Below are 19151 nucleotides of genomic sequence, written 5' to 3'. Positions count from 1 at the left end.
CTCCGAAACCATCACGTTCTTTCCTTGGCAAAAAGCTTTGTTCTTTTCAGCTTGCACTGCAAAATCCCTTGCCCTCTTCCATCACTGAGAAGCCTGGAATTTTTAATTTTTCTGCTTTCTCTGTCTCTAGCTGAACTCTATGTACTTTTTTTTAGATAAATCACTTCCTGAAATTTCCTATTTCCCCACTCTTCTTTGAACTTGCTTTCTCCCTTGGACATTGAATTGAATTTACTGAATTCCATAGTGGAATTGGAACATGACTATAAAAGTCTCTTGATTCCCCTACTAGGACCCTCCTTCCTTGAAACTAACTCTCCACTTGTCAATTCCAATTGCATTATGTCTAATGTATTGGCTGCTGTGTTGGGTTATAAGCCCATTATTATTTTATTATAATTAAGTTGGGCTAATAGAAGTTCTCACTGTTACCTGTTTGCTTGTTAGAAACCACTACATGCAAAATAATGACTCTGTGTGATCTACAAGTTCCTCTCTGTAACTCATTTTTTTTTAAAATAATTTTTAAAAAATTAATGTGAAATTAGTTATGTTAGTATAATGATGATAAAAAAATTAAATAATATTTGCAAGGAGAAAAGCCACTTTCAAAAGGATCCTTTCCTTATCCTCTATATAGTAAAGACCTATATAGTAAAGATTTTACTGCACAGTTTAAAAATGGCACATGCTTTTAATTGTTTTAATATTTAACAAAGTATTTCTAGTTGAGGTTTCTGGGTAGAATCAGGATATCCATTCATTACAGGTTGGTAAGCAAATTTTGATCAGCACTGTTATAAAAGGGCTATTATGCAAAACATTACAACTGTGTGAAAAGGCAATGAATACATTACCCTGAAACCAAATATTGTCAAGTTCCAATCTGAGAGACTCCTTTGGCTTGTAAAATCTAGTTGTTCCACCTTGAGACCTCAAGATCACCATATCCTGATTTGATTGATAGATTGATCGACATATATTTAATGAATGCTCAAGTCCAAACAACTCTGAGCAGTTTACATTATACAAAGCCAAAATAGTAAAGAAAGACAAATATATCAGATCCAGGAAAACTCTTTGGGATAGAAATATGGAGAGAGAGGTTGGACTGAGAAGCCATGCCTCTAAGATACTGTACTATGCACTTGAGGGAACCTCAAGTGCATCATTTGCTGGATCTTATTGGATGGGCAGAAACTATCAGACATAGGTGGTTCTCAGTTAGGTCCAGTGCCATGATGTAGTTGTCTCTTTTGCTATAATGAGAAGAGGCTTCCATACAAACCCAGAAGAATCTGAAGAAAAGTGGGTACAACAGAACAGCAAGGAAACATATGCAACTCACAAAGCTCCAGGCATATGTGCATGTTTAAACACAGGTTTTTCTGGTTTTTAGACATGTTAAAAGAAAAATACTGGATTGGTATGGGAGAAATATTAAAGTTCCAAAATAAGATGAAAGTCCACATCTCATAAAAGCCATATGTAAACATCCAATCTATTTTCCAATATAATTTTCCAATCTATGTTACAAAGAATAAGCAGGCTGTTTTTTTGATAAAAGTATTTCCATTATGGTTCATCTTAACAAAATTGTATTCCCTTATAAACTTTGTTAGTGAATGAGATGAATTAATTTGATAGAGACTAATGGGAACATCGAGTTTCCATTTCTATGATTTGACTGCATATCATAATTGTATTATGTATGTTTACTAATTTATGATCCCTAATTTTTTTGTATATATTAACAGCTCCAATTTTGGGTCAATATATGCACATTCTGGAAGAGGTACCTAGGATTGTACCATTCTGTGAATTTTGTTCAGGTCAACCTGGTTGTCCATCAGGTTTAATAAAGTCTTTAATTACTGGACACTTCGTTATTTCACCTGGAGAATGGACACAGAATTTTTACACTAAGCTGTTTAGAGCACCCCAAAAGTACAATACAAATTGTTTAAATAAATAAAATTCACATAGCCTTATTCATCATATATAGTGTTCCCTCAGATTAAAAGCTATTCATTGAAAACAGAAAATCCATAATTAAAATGCTTCTGCTGATCACACGATACATTATCATCATATAAATCATTACAGTACTGTGTGAACCCATTCAGAAGAAATTTCCAAACCATTGCAATAGAAGGCTAGATGTCACTTTTTTTTTGTATTATTCATGGCCATATAAATAGCTGAAAATATACTGCATACCCAATCAATATAATTAATAAAAGGAAATGCTGATTTGCTATTCTGACAAGTACAATAAAACTAGTGGTATGGTGAAATCACATTACTCCTTAACAAAAATTTCAGTAATCACTAAAACATCCACATAAAACATACACAAAGGGTCAAAAATGGGGGGAAAATTAGTTCTCTTCTTCTGCCCCAAATGACTACTTTGCTATATACAAAGTTCTGTTGAAACAGAATTTATCATCAGTGAACATAGGTGAAGGACATCTTGGTGGCTATATTTCAATTGAAACTGTGGGATTTTGTAAATAATATCAAATAGTCCTTTTACTGTCCATTTCACACTGCTGTAGTTATTTGAGTTAATCCAAGATCATTGGATTCTTCTCTTCCAGGAGGACAATATGATGACATTTCCACAGCTAGTCATGCTGGCTTGTTTGCACCATCAGCGTTTCCAGCATGAGCAGGATTATGAATTGTGTTTCTAACTCTGCTGATATTTTGTCTGTCCACCTTCATTTTAAAAGGAAAGCAGAAATCTTTGAAACAACGCTTGAAGTTTTCATCCAAAAAAGCATATAGAATGGGATTTAGACTGCTGTTGGTGTAGCCCAATGCAATGCAGAAATAGTAGCTGGAAATGGCTGCAGTGCTGTGTGAGACATCTCCAAGAGCCTCAACTAACACAAAAATGTGGATGGGGGTCCAACAGATAATGAAAACGGCAACTACAACAAGAACCAATCTGGTGATACGGCGGAGGTTTCGATCTTTTTCTCGTGATCCAGACAGGAGCCGCACACTTTTCAAGCGCAGGATCATTAGAGTGTAACAAACTATAATAATTAGGACTGGGATAATAAAGGCAAAGACAAAGACACAGATTTTCATAAAGATGTCCCACCAGATATAGTCATCATCTGGAAACTGAAGAGAACACTCAGTGCTGCCTGTATCTGTATATAAAGGGACCCATAAGAAGAAAACAAATGAATATGTTAAATTAACAATTTCAGGAAAAGCAAATAGGATAGAATGTACAATGATTCAAAGTTATATCACTTTCAGAGGCTAAAATCAAGCTCTGTAGGCAAGATTCATAAATCTTGTTTTTCTCTTTCATTGCATTTGTATTGACAAATCAGAGGTGAAATATTAACAGGCATATTTTAATATACCCTGGGTATGGGTTCCACTGATTAAACTGAGATTTACGTGGAAATCCTTTATTATGGCCTACAAATGGAAATTAATTCTAATAAAATCTGCAAGGTGTTTATGAGTTTCTCCCAGTTAAATGCAAAGGATATAATTGCAGGTAGTCTTTGACCTACAGCCATAACTGGCACCAGAATTTCCATTGCCAGGCAAGGCAGTTGTTAAGTGACTTCTGCCCAATTGTATGAACATTTTTGCCATGGTTGTTAAGCAAATCACTGTGGTTGCTAAGTGAATCTGGCTTACCCCATTGGCTTTGCTTGTCAGAAGCCTTTTACTGGCTGCCAAGTACCGAAATTTTGATCACATGACCATGGGGGTGTTGCAACATTTGTAAATGCAAGGAATAGTCACAAGTCACCTTTTTCAGTGCTGTTGTAACTTCAGATTGTTGCTAAACAAATGTCTGTAAATCGAGGATTACTTGTATGCATAGGGGCTCTTTCACTCAAATGAAAAACGTAAGGAACCAGGGTGTAAATATAAATTAGGATATTGTACAGCCTACTGTATTATTGAAACCAGGCTTAGAGAATTGTTGCTAATTACATCTGTGCTTTCTAATTACAAACCTACAATCTCCACAACAGACTTACTACTTGATAAAAAAACAGTCTTGATACTTCTGCAAATGTTCAGGGATGAGCTTTGCAATTGTATTTCAAAAATGTATTCTTGTCAATTTCAGGCAATGTTACTGCCAATAATGAACTGAAGTGGTTAGAAGGGTAAGCCATACCTTTTAAAGAGAGTTATGTAAGAGGCAAGTTCAGCTGAGAAACTGAGAAGTGTCTGCAGGAGAACAAAATATTCTATTTGCTATTATAATGCATCAGCTCGCTCAACTGAATAAAAAGAAAAATGGGTTTTACTCATTTGTTTTAAAAAAGTGCCTTTTACCAAGAAAATTATAGGTTTGGTGCACAGAAACTAGTAACTAGGTCTAGACAGTTATGCAGCTTGAAGCATGTTGGTCTCAAAATCATGGATATGATTATAATATTTAAAAAAACATCCTAGAAAAGAAAAAAAATATTGGACACATAGGACATCAGCAGATCAACTGTGGTTTAGTTTAATTTAATTTTTTTAGTTTAATTTAGGTTTTCAATTGGTGTCAAGTGCAAAGAACCAGAACAACTCCATGAAAAAAGCCAAAGTAGTGTCTTTATTGTTGATCACCTGTTTTACAAGAATCTTGCCAGACTAAATGTATTCTCTTGGGAATCAGTAGATAACAGCTTCACTGATTTGGCATATGTTATTTGATCCCATGGAGCAACTCCATGGTGAAATGCCTCTTTACTCCCCTCTCTCCTTTAGCCAGTGATTTAACTAAATTGGCTATGCCAGTGCTTGGAATGCAGTTTCTAAAGTAGTATAGTTTGATCCAGTGGATATAAACTGCCTTCTGTACATAATTTCACCACTGTATGTATATTTCTTCAACACTTTTAGATATCTGGGGAAATGCTTTGGAAACTCTTATAGAGCAATCTGCAAGTACTGTTTGCCACAGAAAATATTTCTCACATGTACACAGTTCCCAAATTCCTCCCATATATTCAGATCAAAATTTATTTTTATATACCTATACCTAATGTAAGTATTATGATGTGCCTTACTGTAAGAACAGCCAGTTTGTGGCTCACAAGTGAAAATACAAATTGATTACATTATTATTATTTTATCATTATAAAAACATTTAGGAAACTTGTACAAAATGACATATATAAAATAACACTAATTTAAAAGTAATTATATTGAAGTTTAACTTAATATCTATTGATATTATTCCACTATTGGGTAACATACATATCCACTTTGAGATTGATGAAACATGAACTATAGAAATTAATATAATGTGATCCAATGTGTTTTTATCTTTGATGTATGCTATAAGTCACATATTCTTCATTTCAGGAACTATGGAAAATATATTTACAGATATTGTTGCATGGAAAGGAGTATAGGGGTGTGAAAAACATCTGAAATTCAAAATATTTTGTTCTTGAAGTAGCCCTATTTATTTAGAGGTCCCATTCTGAATTTAAAACCAACTTGTTTCAAATATGATACATCTCCCCCCCCCCCAAAAAAAAGTCAGAATTGCTTTGAAACAATCTTTTTTGTTGGATATGGATCACTGTGAATTTAAAACTTTTTGCCTCCTTAATTAAATATTATATCATGTACTAATTTTGAGAATGGCAAATGCTAGATAAATATTTATTTATGCAAAGCTTTGACTTGGAGACTATGTGAAAGTCTCCTTAATAATTCAATAATTCAATTCAGTACTTTCAACTGAAATTATTTGAATGAATTACTTAATTTTTAATTAATTTATTTTTTAAGCTTCAAAAATCTGGATGATCATTACTCAGATCACTCTGAGTGGATGGCGGGTGGGGGATTTCTGGGAAAAAATATTGTGAAATTCTTTCCCTGCCATCTCATGTTTGTCCACATTTTTGCAGTCCAGATCTGGTAGCACTAGACTAAGACATGGATTGTTTATCTACAGTTCATTGAGTAAATTACAACATTGCTAAGACAAAACAGAAGAAATCATGTTACAGAATAACAGAGTTGGAAGGGACCTTTGAGGCCTTCTAGTCCAACCCCCCCCCCCCCGCTCAGGCAGGCAATCCTATACCATTTCAGACAAATGGCTGTCCAGTCTCTTCTTAAAAACTTCCAGTGTTGGAGCATTCACAGCTTCTGAAGGCAGGTTGTTCCACTGATTAATTGTTCTAACGGTCAGGAGGTTTCTCCTTAGTTCTAGGTTGCTTCTCTCCTTGATTAGCTTCCATCCATTGTTTCTTTTCCTGCCCTCAGGTGCTTTGGGGAATAGCTTGATTCCCTCTTCTTTGTGGCAACCCCTGAGATATTGGAATACTGCTATCATGTCACCTCTCATCCTTCTTTTAAATAAATGAGATATGCCCAATTCCAGCAACCATTCTTTATATGTTTTAGCCTCTAGTCCCCTGATTATCTTTGTTGCTCTTCTCTACACTCTTTCTAGAGTCTCAACATCTTTTTTACTTTTTTGTGCTACTCATTCATAATCCAGCCTATAATTTTTAAACAGCATTACTAACCAGAATTGTACTGCATAGTGTCAAAATCTGAGCCCTTGTTCTTTTCATATGTTTGTAATTAGATATTTAAATCATTTGGTTTGGAGATGCCCAGTGTTGGTTGAAAGATGGGTGGCTCTATAAATATTTTAAATAAATAAATAAAATAAATTCTCTGGAGCTATGACCTCTAGGGCAGGGATCCCCAACCCCTAGGCTGCAGCCCAATACTGGGCTGTGGCTTGTTTGGAACCGGGCTACGCGAGTTCCCCTCCCTCCTCTATCAGGACACCAAGCCATAAAGGTTGGGGATCACTGCCCTAGCTTTCCTTTTTTAATGTTAGTGGGAGGTAGAGATAACATTGGTAAAGGGATGCAACATCTTTTAACAGACAAAAGAGAAATTTCAGCCATGGGAAAGTAGTAAGCATGGAAGGAGACTTAAAATAATCCTGCCTTGATTCTGAATCGGATAAGAGAGGAAGAGAAGGAAATTGTGGCAGGCTTTCAATATTTTGTTATTATATACCACAACAATAAAGAGTCTTCAAGTGGAATTGATTTCCTGACTTACAGGGCTGACCTCAAAGAAGGGATTCTCAGAAATAGTATTACTTCTGCTAATTCTGAGTAAATTAGAAAAGCACACAGAATTGACTTAACAATAAAATATAATGTTTTCCAGGCTACATATAAAATTGGTGTTTGTACTCACCTTCCCTGACCTTGGTACCTCCAAGAACTATGGCTGAAATGCCTACGGAAGAAGATAAAACCCAGATGCATATATTGATGATCTTGGCCTTCAGAGGAGTACGAAAGTCCAGGGCCTTCACTGGGTGACACACAGCAATGTAGCGATCTACACTCATCATGGTCAGGGTGAATATGCTTGTAAACATGTTATAGTAGTCAATTGAAATGACTATTTTACACAGCACATCCCCAAAGGGCCAAGTGTTCATTAAATACTCAGTACTTTGAAAAGGCATAGTTGTGGTGACAAGAGCATCTGCCAGAGCCAAATTAAAGATATAAATGTTCGTTGCGGTCTTCATCTTTGTGTACCTAAAACAAAAGAAGTATTTTTAAATATTTCTCCATAAATCTAATGCAGAGACTATTACAAAATATCACTATTTTGCATAGAATATACAGACAGACAGACAGACACACACACACACAGACACACACACACACACACACACACACACACACACACACACCAAACTGCTTACCTCAAAGTTATACTTTTAGTTTATTTCTTTGAGGTTCTGATGGGGGAATATTTTGGCAGGAATAAAAATATATGAGGGTCTCTGGGACCAAAGCACATGCCTGCATTTATATACTGCCTGCTCTTTCATGTGGTGGTGCAGCTGCTTTTGCTCACCATGATGATGTAATAGAGTCAGTGCTGAAACCTAACATAAGACTAAGTTACCTCCAGACTTAGTCTTATTGGGGTAGATATAAACTGACACAAATCACTGTTTTGATGAATGGATTCTATAGGACACGGGTGTCAAACTGGCAGCCCGTAGGCCAGATGCGTCACATGCAGGCCACGCCCACCCTGACTCCACAAAGGCAAAAAAGTCACGATACATCATGATACATCATATGTTGCAATCGACTTTGACACCTGTGCTATAGGATAAGATTCTGCTCCAGCACATGCTGTTTATTACACTGAACTTTAATAAATGATTGTTAAAAATATTTGTTTTAAATAAGGAAAATAATTTTTGCTTCCTTTTCTTTGAAGAAAGAAAGATAAAATATTTCTGTCCTTCAAACAAAGGATGCTATAAATATATTGTTTGAATCTATTTCATATTTGTATACATTCCTCTGTCGTGCAAAATATCTTGATTGATCTGAACTCCATGAAGTTTAATACTTTTGAGAAAAGTAGATTGTTAAAAGGATAATCATTTAGCTTTGGATTCTGATTTTTTTGGGTCATGAAGTTTGAGAGAATTACTAGAGGGAAAACAAGGCAACAAGGTGGTTACATCAATCTTCAGAATCAACAACTGAATATTTTACTCCATGATTTAATTGATTTAATGCTGCAATGCTACGTTAACAATTAAGTTTTACTTGCCATAAGCAGAATTGTATTAATACGTGATTTTAATTAAATTATGCAAATTAGGCTATCATAAAGCAACAAAATTTATTTGTAGCTAATGAAAATATAATGTTCTCTATTGAGAACAAGTAAAATATAGCATTTGTTTTCTTTAAACAAAGCAAAATGCAGTTATCATATTCTCATCAATATTTAACTCCATAGGTATTAATTATGGCAGTTTTATCAACTGCTAAGTGGACCTAATAACAGAGTAATGCCGCTCATATCTGATTATATTATTTCCATAACATTTAGAAATGCAAAGGTGGTAAGCTATCCGGGGGGGGGGGGGGGGGGGGGGGGGGGGGGGGAGAGAGAGAGAGAGAGAGAGAGAGAGAGAGAGAGAGAGAGAGAGAGAGAGAGAGAGAGAGAGAGAGATCATGGGAGACTGTTTTTTAATATTTAGAATATTCAATCAGTAGCATAGTACTATGAATGTACATAGTACTTCTTACAATAATTCCTTTGAATCGTTGAATAACATCTATAAAGTACTGTGCTATTTCAATCTAATGGTTTACTTGTTCATATTATCTTGCTCTTCTTTTTAAAATAATATTTCTATTTTCATTGGTTAAAAACACAGAAATAACAGGGCTGAATAACTGCTTCAAATGGATGGTTTGGCATATGCAGTTGATGGAATGATACTACATTAAAGACGCCAAACAGAGCTGTCTGTCTTTATGAAATAGACTTCAAATCCTACTTTTCGTGCCTACTATAGAAATTTGCTTCCATTATACTAAAATTAAAACAGCACTGGATCTGAATCTCATGGTCTTCAAGAAAGACCAGAGAATCCAGGTATCACCTAATTCTGATTTTGAAGGATTTAGAGATATGTCAATGTTTTATGGACAATCATGCAAGGCTTGCCACACTTTTCCTAAATCTAGGACAAAACAGATTTCAATGACACTGGCTTTGAACATTGGTTTACATGTGTTCAGTTCATCTGTCTAATTAAAAGTTATTGCATAATTACAGAAGTACCCAAATTGACTTGAGCTTGTAGATCTTGGGTAGACAAATTTCAAAATGATGTATCTCATTTTCTCAATGATGTTTCCAATATTATTATGTTCTCTCTCTCCCTCTCCCTCTCCCTCTCCCTCTCCCTCTCCCCTCCCTCCCTCCCTCCCTCTCTCTCTCTCTCTCTCTCTTTCAAAAAAAATAAATTGTTCAATCATGTTCTATCTTAGATAAGGGACAAAAAGCATAAAAATGCAACTATAAATTCAAGATCTAACTCCAAAATGGATATCTAAATCCAAAAGGGATTACTCATGTCCAAAGGCACACAAAGAAGACTTATCACTCCATCACTCTAGGAGACAAATGCCAAATAAGTTTCAGAGGGATGAGACAAGACACTGAAAGTTGGGGGTCAAAGTATAAAGAATCAGAACACTAGGAAGGTCAGCCAGGGATCAAAGCACAAAGATAACTAAATACAATTAATTGCTGTAGCTTCTCAACAGAGCACTTTATCCTTAGGCTAGAACTAAAGTATTTCAGCTGATAAGGATGTATACCCTTTTATGATTTAATAAAAAGAACAAAGAGAGACCATCACGTACAAACAAGTGTATAGTAGAATGTTATGAATTCTGTTTATGCTGACTAGTTACCAACATTACTTAATAAACACTTATACATGCATTCAAGATGCGATAAGAAAGTGCCCCTCTTACTTTTAGTGCATTCTCATTTGCATTAAGTTATTTAAGGCAAAGTGGTGGTTCTTATCTGCTGCATTTTCTAATATAGTATTGAGCTATAAACTGAATGTATGATTATGGAGATAAAATCATTTCCCACCTTCTCTCAAATGTCAGCAGAAACCTCATCAGTTTTACCTTTTCTCACAGCTGGGTTTGGCCATAAAACTAAAAGCTTTGTTAGGTAGAACTTAGAAAATTATGCATATTACTGGAAGTGTATGAGATAAATTGAGGGGGGGGGAAATACCCTACTTCAAGCCTGATGATACCCAGCTTTTTCTTCCAGTTAAAAAGCAGCCTCGTTCAGCTGGGACTGAGAAACAAAGGAAACTCAAAACTACTGAATGAGTCACACTGCCATTGGTAGCCACTATTAAATTGACCAAAGCATTGAGGCAGCAGGTCCATAATGCTGCAGTGCCTTTTCCATTGCAAATTGAAATTTGAGTCATTTTCTTTAAATTTAAATAAGCTGTAAAAGCCATTTCCAATGAAGTCCCTGCTATGAAAAGGATGTTAAAATAGCAATGGCTCCCTTCCCAGGAGTTTGATTACCATAATCAGAAATGCATTAGAAAAACACCCAGAACTATGCATCACCTACCCTCAGCTTTGCTTCCTGTAGAAGATGGATGGGAACATTAAGATCTTCTTGGACATGAACTCCAACTAGCCTAACTAATGGTGAAAAGGGCTAATAATTGTAATTCAACAATATTGGGGGGGGCACAGATTTACCACTCCTGGTATAGATATTAATTCAATAGCAATAACTGAAAATGTATTTAATTTTTTTTCTCAACATCATTGCTGTCTTTATGTTTGTCCTACCATATTTGCTGGGAAATTTTTATTTCATTCCTTCTTAACAGCTGTATAGGGATGAGCCTCACAGTTGCCAAGCATGCACATCACATAGCCCATTTATTTAGATTTGATTCGAAAATTAGTCGTGAAGGTCTTTCACGATATTTTCTACAACACCAGCACCAACAAATCCCATTTTGCAATATTTCTTACTTTTAGCCGTTTTCCTTGGATTCCTTGATAATTCTAGATTCAGTGAACTTTTACAAACAATTGACCAGCAAGCCAGGTTCAGTTCTACAGGACTGAATATGAGGATATATGTAATGTAATTACATTCAATTCCCAGTAGTCTATCTGCAGGCTCCATCCTCATAATTTTGAAATATTAGCTCTTTCAACAGTAATTGCATTCTGTGTATCAAGCGACTCTTGGAGGAGGAGTTATTGGATTTTTTATCTCCAAGGGGTAAAAAGTTGTGAATATTTTTTTTTGAGGAATTTCTCTTTCCTACAAAGAAATGTGGAAAACTTTCTTCCCAATATTTTTGTCCACCAATTTCAAATGCCCAATTGTGTTCTGCTCCATTAACAACCATATAATATATTTAAAGATGGAGAAAAAGGAAAAAGGAAAAGAAAAGAAAAGAAAGGAAAGGAAAGGAAAGGAAAAAGCGGGGAGAAGGAGGAGACCAGCCATATCCAAAGAAGCAGAGTTATAAACATTAAGCCATAAACCAAACTGATAGATGTTTGTAGGAATACTCTAATTACCCAGCTGTCTGGAGCACTGTGCAGACTGACTGTTGATGTGCTAGCTAGCTTGACTGTCTTCACTGTCTCCTGAACTTTTCAGTGATGAGAAGTTTTGCAGTGTGGAAAGCAGATGGCTGGATAAATAACAGTCTGGAAATAATGTAAGCCCAATGCTAAGTATCTCTGGTAACACTAGAAAGAACTCACGATGCACAGTTCTGAGCATTGTTCCCATTTCTCAAGTCTACCCGCTCTTCTATTTCATTGCAGTGTGCATATGCCTATTCGAATTCCATCTTTGTTAGAAAGATTAGTTAAGTTCATGAAGGGCATTGCCACAGACAAGAGCAAGAGCAGTAGCTACTAGACGCTGCTGCTGCCCTTTGTGAGAAAGAGAGCCAGGCACACAGCTTCAGAAGCTAGGAACAACATCACTGGAAACCACCAGATGGCTTGCTTTGACTTCTGTGAAATTTTGTTTTTTCTTGTTATCTGCAGACCTCAAAATGAGGGAGGGAGGGATGCCAAACTTCGCTTAACTGAACGATTTTCAACTTGACCAGTCATAAATTTCTAGCCTTTATTTGAACATAATTGCCCCCTTTTTCCATTGCAGCTATTTAATTTCTCAGAGAAGATAGCAAAAATATGTGTTGAACAATTTTATGTGTTTAACCACACAGCACATTATCCCCATATTATAGGGGAGTGGTGGCTGGGAATTAGCTTACCTTCTCATGGCTGAGAAGACATTTGGACTAGAGATTTCCTTAGGAAGTACTAATAGTGCGGAACTATTATGGCTCAGTAGAATTCCACACAGTGGATACTGTATCTCACATTTGAAGGCATATGAGTATTCCCTAGTTTGCCAGTGAAGCCAGGCAGCATTGCGGTTAATTAGAATGGAACAATTGTAACTTCTTAAAAGCTCTATTGAAGTTCTAATGATAAAAGGCAAAACTCTATAAATGCTGTGTTTGTTGAAAATAGCTTTTCCTGTATCTGGGGTCCTGAAGTTCAAGTCTCATATTCCTGAGTCAATGTAGTCAAATATGAGGTAAGGGATTATGGGACCTGCAGAATTTGGGAATGCTGATTTAAGACATAAAGTGATTGCAAGTCACCATATAATGCATTTCAGGTCAACATAGATTCTCAGTAAAAGGTTGAGTGGTTTGTTGATTAAATTTTGTGTGTAGTACACGTATCTGCTGTCCATTGTTAAGTTATTTCAGAAAATATCTGCCAGTTTGGTAGATGATAATTCTGAGGCTAAATGTTTCAATTCTAAAACTCAGATCCTGAAGCAGAATTCAAAACAAAACAAAATTATAAGCTTTCCTGAAGGAAGCGAGACACCGATTACAGGTGAATGTCAGTTCAAGAAACTAAAGAATTAAGTGCTCAATCAAGTAATCAATTGCAATTTCATGTCAGCACTTTCCTAACTCCAAATCAGGGTGAGAGCTTGAGTCCCATGTTTATATCTCCTCCTCCTTTGATTACAACTTTGCTACATCAGAAGAGACAGGAGAAATACCCTAGTTCTGACACTTCCCTAACAAATAGCAATAGAACTGTTACGTATTGCACTTATTTATAGGTATTTCTCTGGAATGATCTCTGTTGAAAAATAAACAATGTGAGCTCTCTGTTCAATATTATTCTGAAATATTTTTCACCAGCTGCCTTATTTCTAATTTATCATCACTTTTTATTGGATTTCAAGTAGAAAATGAGCTGCAGAATTTGAATATCACATGACAGATGAGATCAAAGGTTTTAATCAAAATAGTAAGTATGCTGTAAATTTATCACAAGTAATAGGTTGTTTGCAAATGCAGGAAGAGAAAGTATTTAAAGCATTAAAAATATAAAAACAAGCTAGACCATAAATTAGACTAGAAAACATCTCGGAAGAAGGAAATGATTAATCCTTTTTGCCAAGAAAGCAACATTGGTATATTTAAGTATCAGAGTTAGCTTCAACTTAAAGGTGACTTTACTTTAAGGCAGAAAATATAGTTTCTTATTTATTGACAATGCTTCTCCCATGTCATTCCACGTGGTTGCTAGCACATTTAGAAAAATGAGTTTTTAGATTATTGTTAGACTTAGGAAATGTCTTGAACACTAATGCTTAAATTAAGTAAAAACTGCAGAAACTGATTTAAAGATTTGAAAGGGGGGGTTAATCTCGGGTTTTATTCAGTTTACTGGCTGCAAGTTCTGCCACCGCCATTTTTCCATCAAGGACACTGGAAACCAACTCAAACCTGAAATATGGGTACAAAACCCTGATTAAAATCCAGTCCATTCCCAGTGACCAGATAATTCTGTTAAGCTAAACTCCACAGGACTCTCTCCAGACTCCATGGGCTAGCATAGAACAGTCAGACAACTGGGTGCTTACTATGCTTCCCATGTTCCACTCTTGTACTTATTTTAATAACTTCTAGGCCAATGTTTCTCAGCCTAGGCAAGTTTAAGGTAAGTGGACTTCAACTCACAGTTTCCCAGCTCCCCAGTTTTGGGCATCAAAGTCCACCCATCTTAAAGTCGCCATAGTTGAGAAACACTGTTTTAGGCTATTTTTACCCCTAAAGAGCCCCAGAACACTTTACAAAAGTTCAATAAAACTATATGAAACAATACCACCTCAAAATTCAATGCATTTTGAAGCAAGTGATTAGAAAAGACAGTTCCTTTGCCATCCCCACTTCTCCCCATTTCCCCTGGGATAAATCGCAAATCCTTAAGATAGGTCACTGATAAATCTCTAAGCATCAGAAATGTAAACTGAGATAAGGAAGATCTGGAGATAGACCTCCATTTAGTTGAATAACTTGATGCATATAAATTTGTTCACATACATATATAGGGAAATGGGTGAGCTTAAGGGGTATTTTCTTGCACAGATGTAGCATTTTAGGTGAATTTCATTATGTCATATTTTGTTTTAAAAAGTATATTGAATTAAAATAAGATTATTTGAAAAGTAAGGAGATTATTAGAAAGATGATTGATTATCAGAATAATTAGTATGCATATTTTATTTTTCATAAAATTAATAATAATAAATAACAACATTTTTATCCCTGGGGGGAGCTCTAGCCACATATTTCTGCAGTTGTTTTTCAACTGTCACATCGTCCAGGCTGATCACTTAAAAATTATCATCAATTTTCCATTTTAGTTTTCTCTGTCTATATTCCAAATGAAAGCAGGGCTAATACTAAATCCATTTAGGCAATTTCCCCATAGCTGTTTTACTACACTAATCCAAAACAGAGATAATGTCTTTTCTAGCAAAGCTCAACTTCTGGTGACTAAACTATTTAAATAGATTCCTGTGGTTTCATATCAACAGTACAAAAATGGCTTGCCAGTACCATTTTATGGAATGTTTTTCAATTTCCCAGTCTCATGACAATCCTGGTATTCTGTGAAGGTGTCCTTTCCAGGTATTACTAATGGCCATTCCTACTTCACTTGAGTGTCCAGAAGAGCAATCCACTTGCTGCACCAGCTAAACAAAACAGAAGGTAACACTTCTGGGAAGAAATAATTTTCACCCCCTTCAATCCTTACCTCAACCATCCCCATACACTAGTTTGTAAATTATTCTCTAATGTGAGTCCACTAAGCAGCCCTTGAAGAATCGTAACATTTAAATATTAACAAAGTTAGCCACAATACAATTGTTGCTAGAAGACTCCAGAACTTAAGGCAAGGCTTTCTTCCATCGTACCTCAAAATGCTAGGGATCAAAAATGCAACCTTCTGAATGCAAAACATACACTTTACCATCACTCTACAGACTATCCCCGTGGATGCAATAATTAAGCATGGGCCAGTTAGCTTTCTGATTTTCTTATGTTCTTTCCCTTCTTTGATCTCTTCTTCCTGCAATAATAACCCTTTTCATGAGTTAGATTTACATATTTGCCTTTCATACTACTTACCTTATGATGACAAACATAACCAGAGAGTTGCCCACCAGGCCCACCACAAAGACCATAGAGTATACTGCTGTGATGATGATCGGAATAGCTGGGGAGATATTGGTCTGATTCTGCTGCAAGTCCTCATATCCACCATTACTGCTGTTGCCATATTCTTCCCAGCCTGCAAGCCAGCTGTGGCTGGTCCTGCTTGGAAAAGGGCAAAAGCCTGGGGGGCAGGTGGGACCCAGCTCTTCACGAAATATGTACACTGGTGATTCCATGGGGAAATTCTCCTTCCAGCCCTATTGGAAAAGATAAGGCGAAAAGAGAGGGAAAGGAATAGATAAATACCTGGAAAGAAGAGAAGAGAAGAGAAGAGAAGAGAAGAGAAGAGAAGAGAAGAGAAGAGAAGAGAAGAGAAGAGAAGAGAAGAGAAGAGAAGAGCAGGGAAGGGAAGGGAAGGGAAGGGAAAGGAAGAGAAGAGAAGAGAAGAGAAGAGAAGAGAAGAGAAGAGAAGAAAAGAGGGAAGGGAAGGGAAGGGAAGGGAAGAGAAGAGAAGAGAAGAGAAGAGAAGAGAAGAGAAGAGAAGAGAAGAGAAGAGAAGAGAATTCCCCCCAACCTCCCCCACTAAAATTACATTCCTGTAGCCCTGACATCTTTAGAGTGGCAGGAGGCATTCAAGTAATCATCATCGTCGTTGTCTTATGAATATCAGCATTTAATAAAATAATTGCTTAGTTGACAAATTAAAAGTATTTTATCTTTTTTTTTAATCTAATCCACTGGAAATTAATGGGGCAAAATAGGATTAATCCCAGCTCTGTTAGATACTGGGTATAAGAGCCAACAATAACACATAAAAAGGTTGGGCTTTTAGAGACTTTTAAAATATGAGGTAGCTCCAAAAGCTTGATAAGTTCTTGAAGATGAAAAAGCTGAGTTGTTCTTATCAAAGAAGAAGGCATTCTATCCTCTTGAAAAATTAAAAAGGTGGAGAAATAGAATAAGTTGCAGCATTACCTTAAGTGTAGGAAAACTGCGAGGGTTTCCCAGCAGATATGCTCATAAGTTGAAAAGCCTCCTTGCCCTATTCCTCTGCACTCTGGGCATTGGAGTATTTTTGCACCATGAAAGGTTTGCACTTCTGGGGATGCAGAAGAGATGGGATATCAAGCTGGATCGCAAGCTTTCACTCCAAAGCTGCAGTAGCTGTAACTGCAGCGGGCTGCACTTTCCCTTTCTACTAAACCGTCTCTAATACACTCCCTGTCTCCCCTCGCACTCTGCAAGCTCCGTATTCTAGCAGTCCTTGCACACATTCTCTTCCATGCTCACATGACTACTTCCTAAACACCAAAAGGCAGACAAAGTATTAAGCAAGGGGTGAGACAGCCAATCTTTTTACAGCTCCTGCAAGATTTCCCTCCCCCCTCCCACCCTTCACATTGCTTTCTTGCTCTGTATCTTAATCATTTCCCAGTGCTTTAGAATTTCAAACCATTGAATCCCTCTCCCCATGATGGTTAATTAGCTTAGGGTTAAGGCTACGAGAGGCAATGATAAACAGACATCTCAGATAAAGCATATCTGATTGCTCATGACACATATTTAAGCATTCAAGACTGCTCCCTAATTTGTTGGCATTTCACAACACATGTGCGTGCACACACACACACACACACACACACACACACCTTTGTTCAGTCCATGTTAAGAAAGGAAGACAAAATCATCTTTCACCCCAAATATCTCAGAATGGATGGGACAGATTAATGTTCATCTTTGTTTGAAATGTACATTCAATAATATTTTCTCATTTCCCCTTTTTGTTATAAGTTTTAGTGTTATAGTGAGCATACTTTGGTAACTATTTACTGTTTAAAGAAATAGCATGGTGTTTAGAGAATTTGCAAAAGTGAAAATTCTGGAGCCAGGAAAGGCTTAGTCAAGTTGATTCTGAGCCACAAAAGCCACAAAAAAGAGAAAATTTTCCAGTTTGCAAAAGTATAATCCCATCTGAAAGTCAGTCTATACTAGTGTTTCTAAAGCCTGGCCATTTTAAAATGTATAAACTTCAACACCCCAGATATTGGCTGGGGAATTCTGGGAATCGAAGTCAAGATATCTTAAAGTTGCTAAGCTTGAGAAACACTGGTCTAAATTGATCAGAGCCAACATAGTTTTAGCATAGAAGATTCAGTATCCCTTATGGCAGGGGTGTCAAAGTGGCAGCCTGCAGGCCAGATGCGTCACTCACAGGCCACGCCTACCCCAGCTCTGCAAAGGCAAAAAACATTGTGATACGTCATGATACGTCACGTGACGCGATCGTATTTGACACCTGTGTCTTATGGGTTCAACCCTGATCCCAGAACCTCTGCCTTCAGCCCTTCTATTTGCAGAAACAGAGGTGATATTGGGTTCATGTTTAAAATCTATATCAGAAAAACAAGTTTGTTTGGTATCCCAAAGATTCTTTTTTGTTCAGTCCTACTAGAACCCACTAAAAACTATCTTGCCTGTGAGGTATTGGTACACTACCTCATTGAGAAAACTTCTCACCCAGTTTTGCCTTTCTAGTTCTGGACCATCTAAATAGTTTTCTTTTTTCAATTGATTCAGCCCACTGACTTGAAATTCAAAACAATGATACCATTTTAAAATGTGTTTATTTTATTTTTAAGTATATATATTTCTATATTTTCCTCATCTGTCTTTTCTATGGCATATATGGTATTCTATTTCTAGAATGCACTGTCAAACTAATTAGTAGGTTTCAGAGATGAGAAGACAATCTAATTACCTGCCTGTCTATCTTGCTTTAACCATTTCTGCTGATTCACACCACTGGAAAACCCCAATAGTATTCTGACAGCACCCACGAGTGGCCTTGTTCTGTTCAGTTTCAGTTCTCCTGGCCCCACCATTGATATCTTTTCTTGCTCCTTCCCAGATTATGTGTATCAAGATCATTTGTATGCTACCTAGTAGGTAAGTATAATATATATTCTCCCCTTGTAGACATGAATAATGTGTTTTTCCTTTTTGTTTGACGGGATTCAAAGTAATTCATAAATCTGCAGTTAAAGGATATCCAGCATTTGTTAAAAGGTGCTTTACAATATTGAGTGCAACATTTCAGAACAGGAGGATTATGAGGATGGAAGAAATCAAAATTACCTTCAGAAGAAGAATTTCAGGTGCCATAATATTATGGTGGCAGACTCTACACAACTATCCCAAGTATACTTTCTGT

General features: G+C 36.5%; 1 protein-coding gene across 1 annotated transcript; it reads right to left on the bottom strand.

Annotated features, from left to right (window-relative positions):
• Positions 1-2634: 2634 nt before the first annotated feature.
• Positions 2635-16176, bottom strand: OPRK1 (opioid receptor kappa 1). Its single transcript, XM_015817883.1, has 3 exons — positions 15914-16176; positions 7231-7583; positions 2635-3167 (listed from the first exon to the last, which is right to left on the bottom strand). Exons 1-3 carry the CDS (start codon positions 16174-16176, stop codon positions 2635-2637), a joined length of 1149 nt encoding a protein of 382 aa, XP_015673369.1.
• Positions 16177-19151: the final 2975 nt, after the last annotated feature.

The sequence above is a fragment of the Protobothrops mucrosquamatus genome, unplaced genomic scaffold, assembly GCF_001527695.2.
Source record: "Protobothrops mucrosquamatus isolate PMUCROS unplaced genomic scaffold, P.Mucros_1.0 scaffold652, whole genome shotgun sequence".
Taxonomy (NCBI): domain Eukaryota; kingdom Metazoa; phylum Chordata; class Lepidosauria; order Squamata; family Viperidae; genus Protobothrops; species Protobothrops mucrosquamatus.
The sequence above is the reverse complement of the archived record's forward strand: the minus strand, read 5'-3'. Positions and strand labels throughout refer to the sequence as shown.

Bases quoted from the DNA above. Each gene is read 5' to 3' on its own strand.
- OPRK1 (XM_015817883.1), bottom strand. From the start codon at position 16,176: ATGGAATCACCAGTGTACATATTTCGTGAAGAGCTGGGTCCCACCTGC. The intron at 7,584-15,913 runs GTAAGTAGTATG...CTTTTGTTTTAG, and splicing joins GTTATGTTTGTCATCATAAG to GTACACAAAGATGAAGACCG. The intron at 3,168-7,230 runs GTGAGTACAAAC...CTTTATATACAG, and splicing joins AGGTACCAAGGTCAGGGAAG to ATACAGGCAGCACTGAGTGT.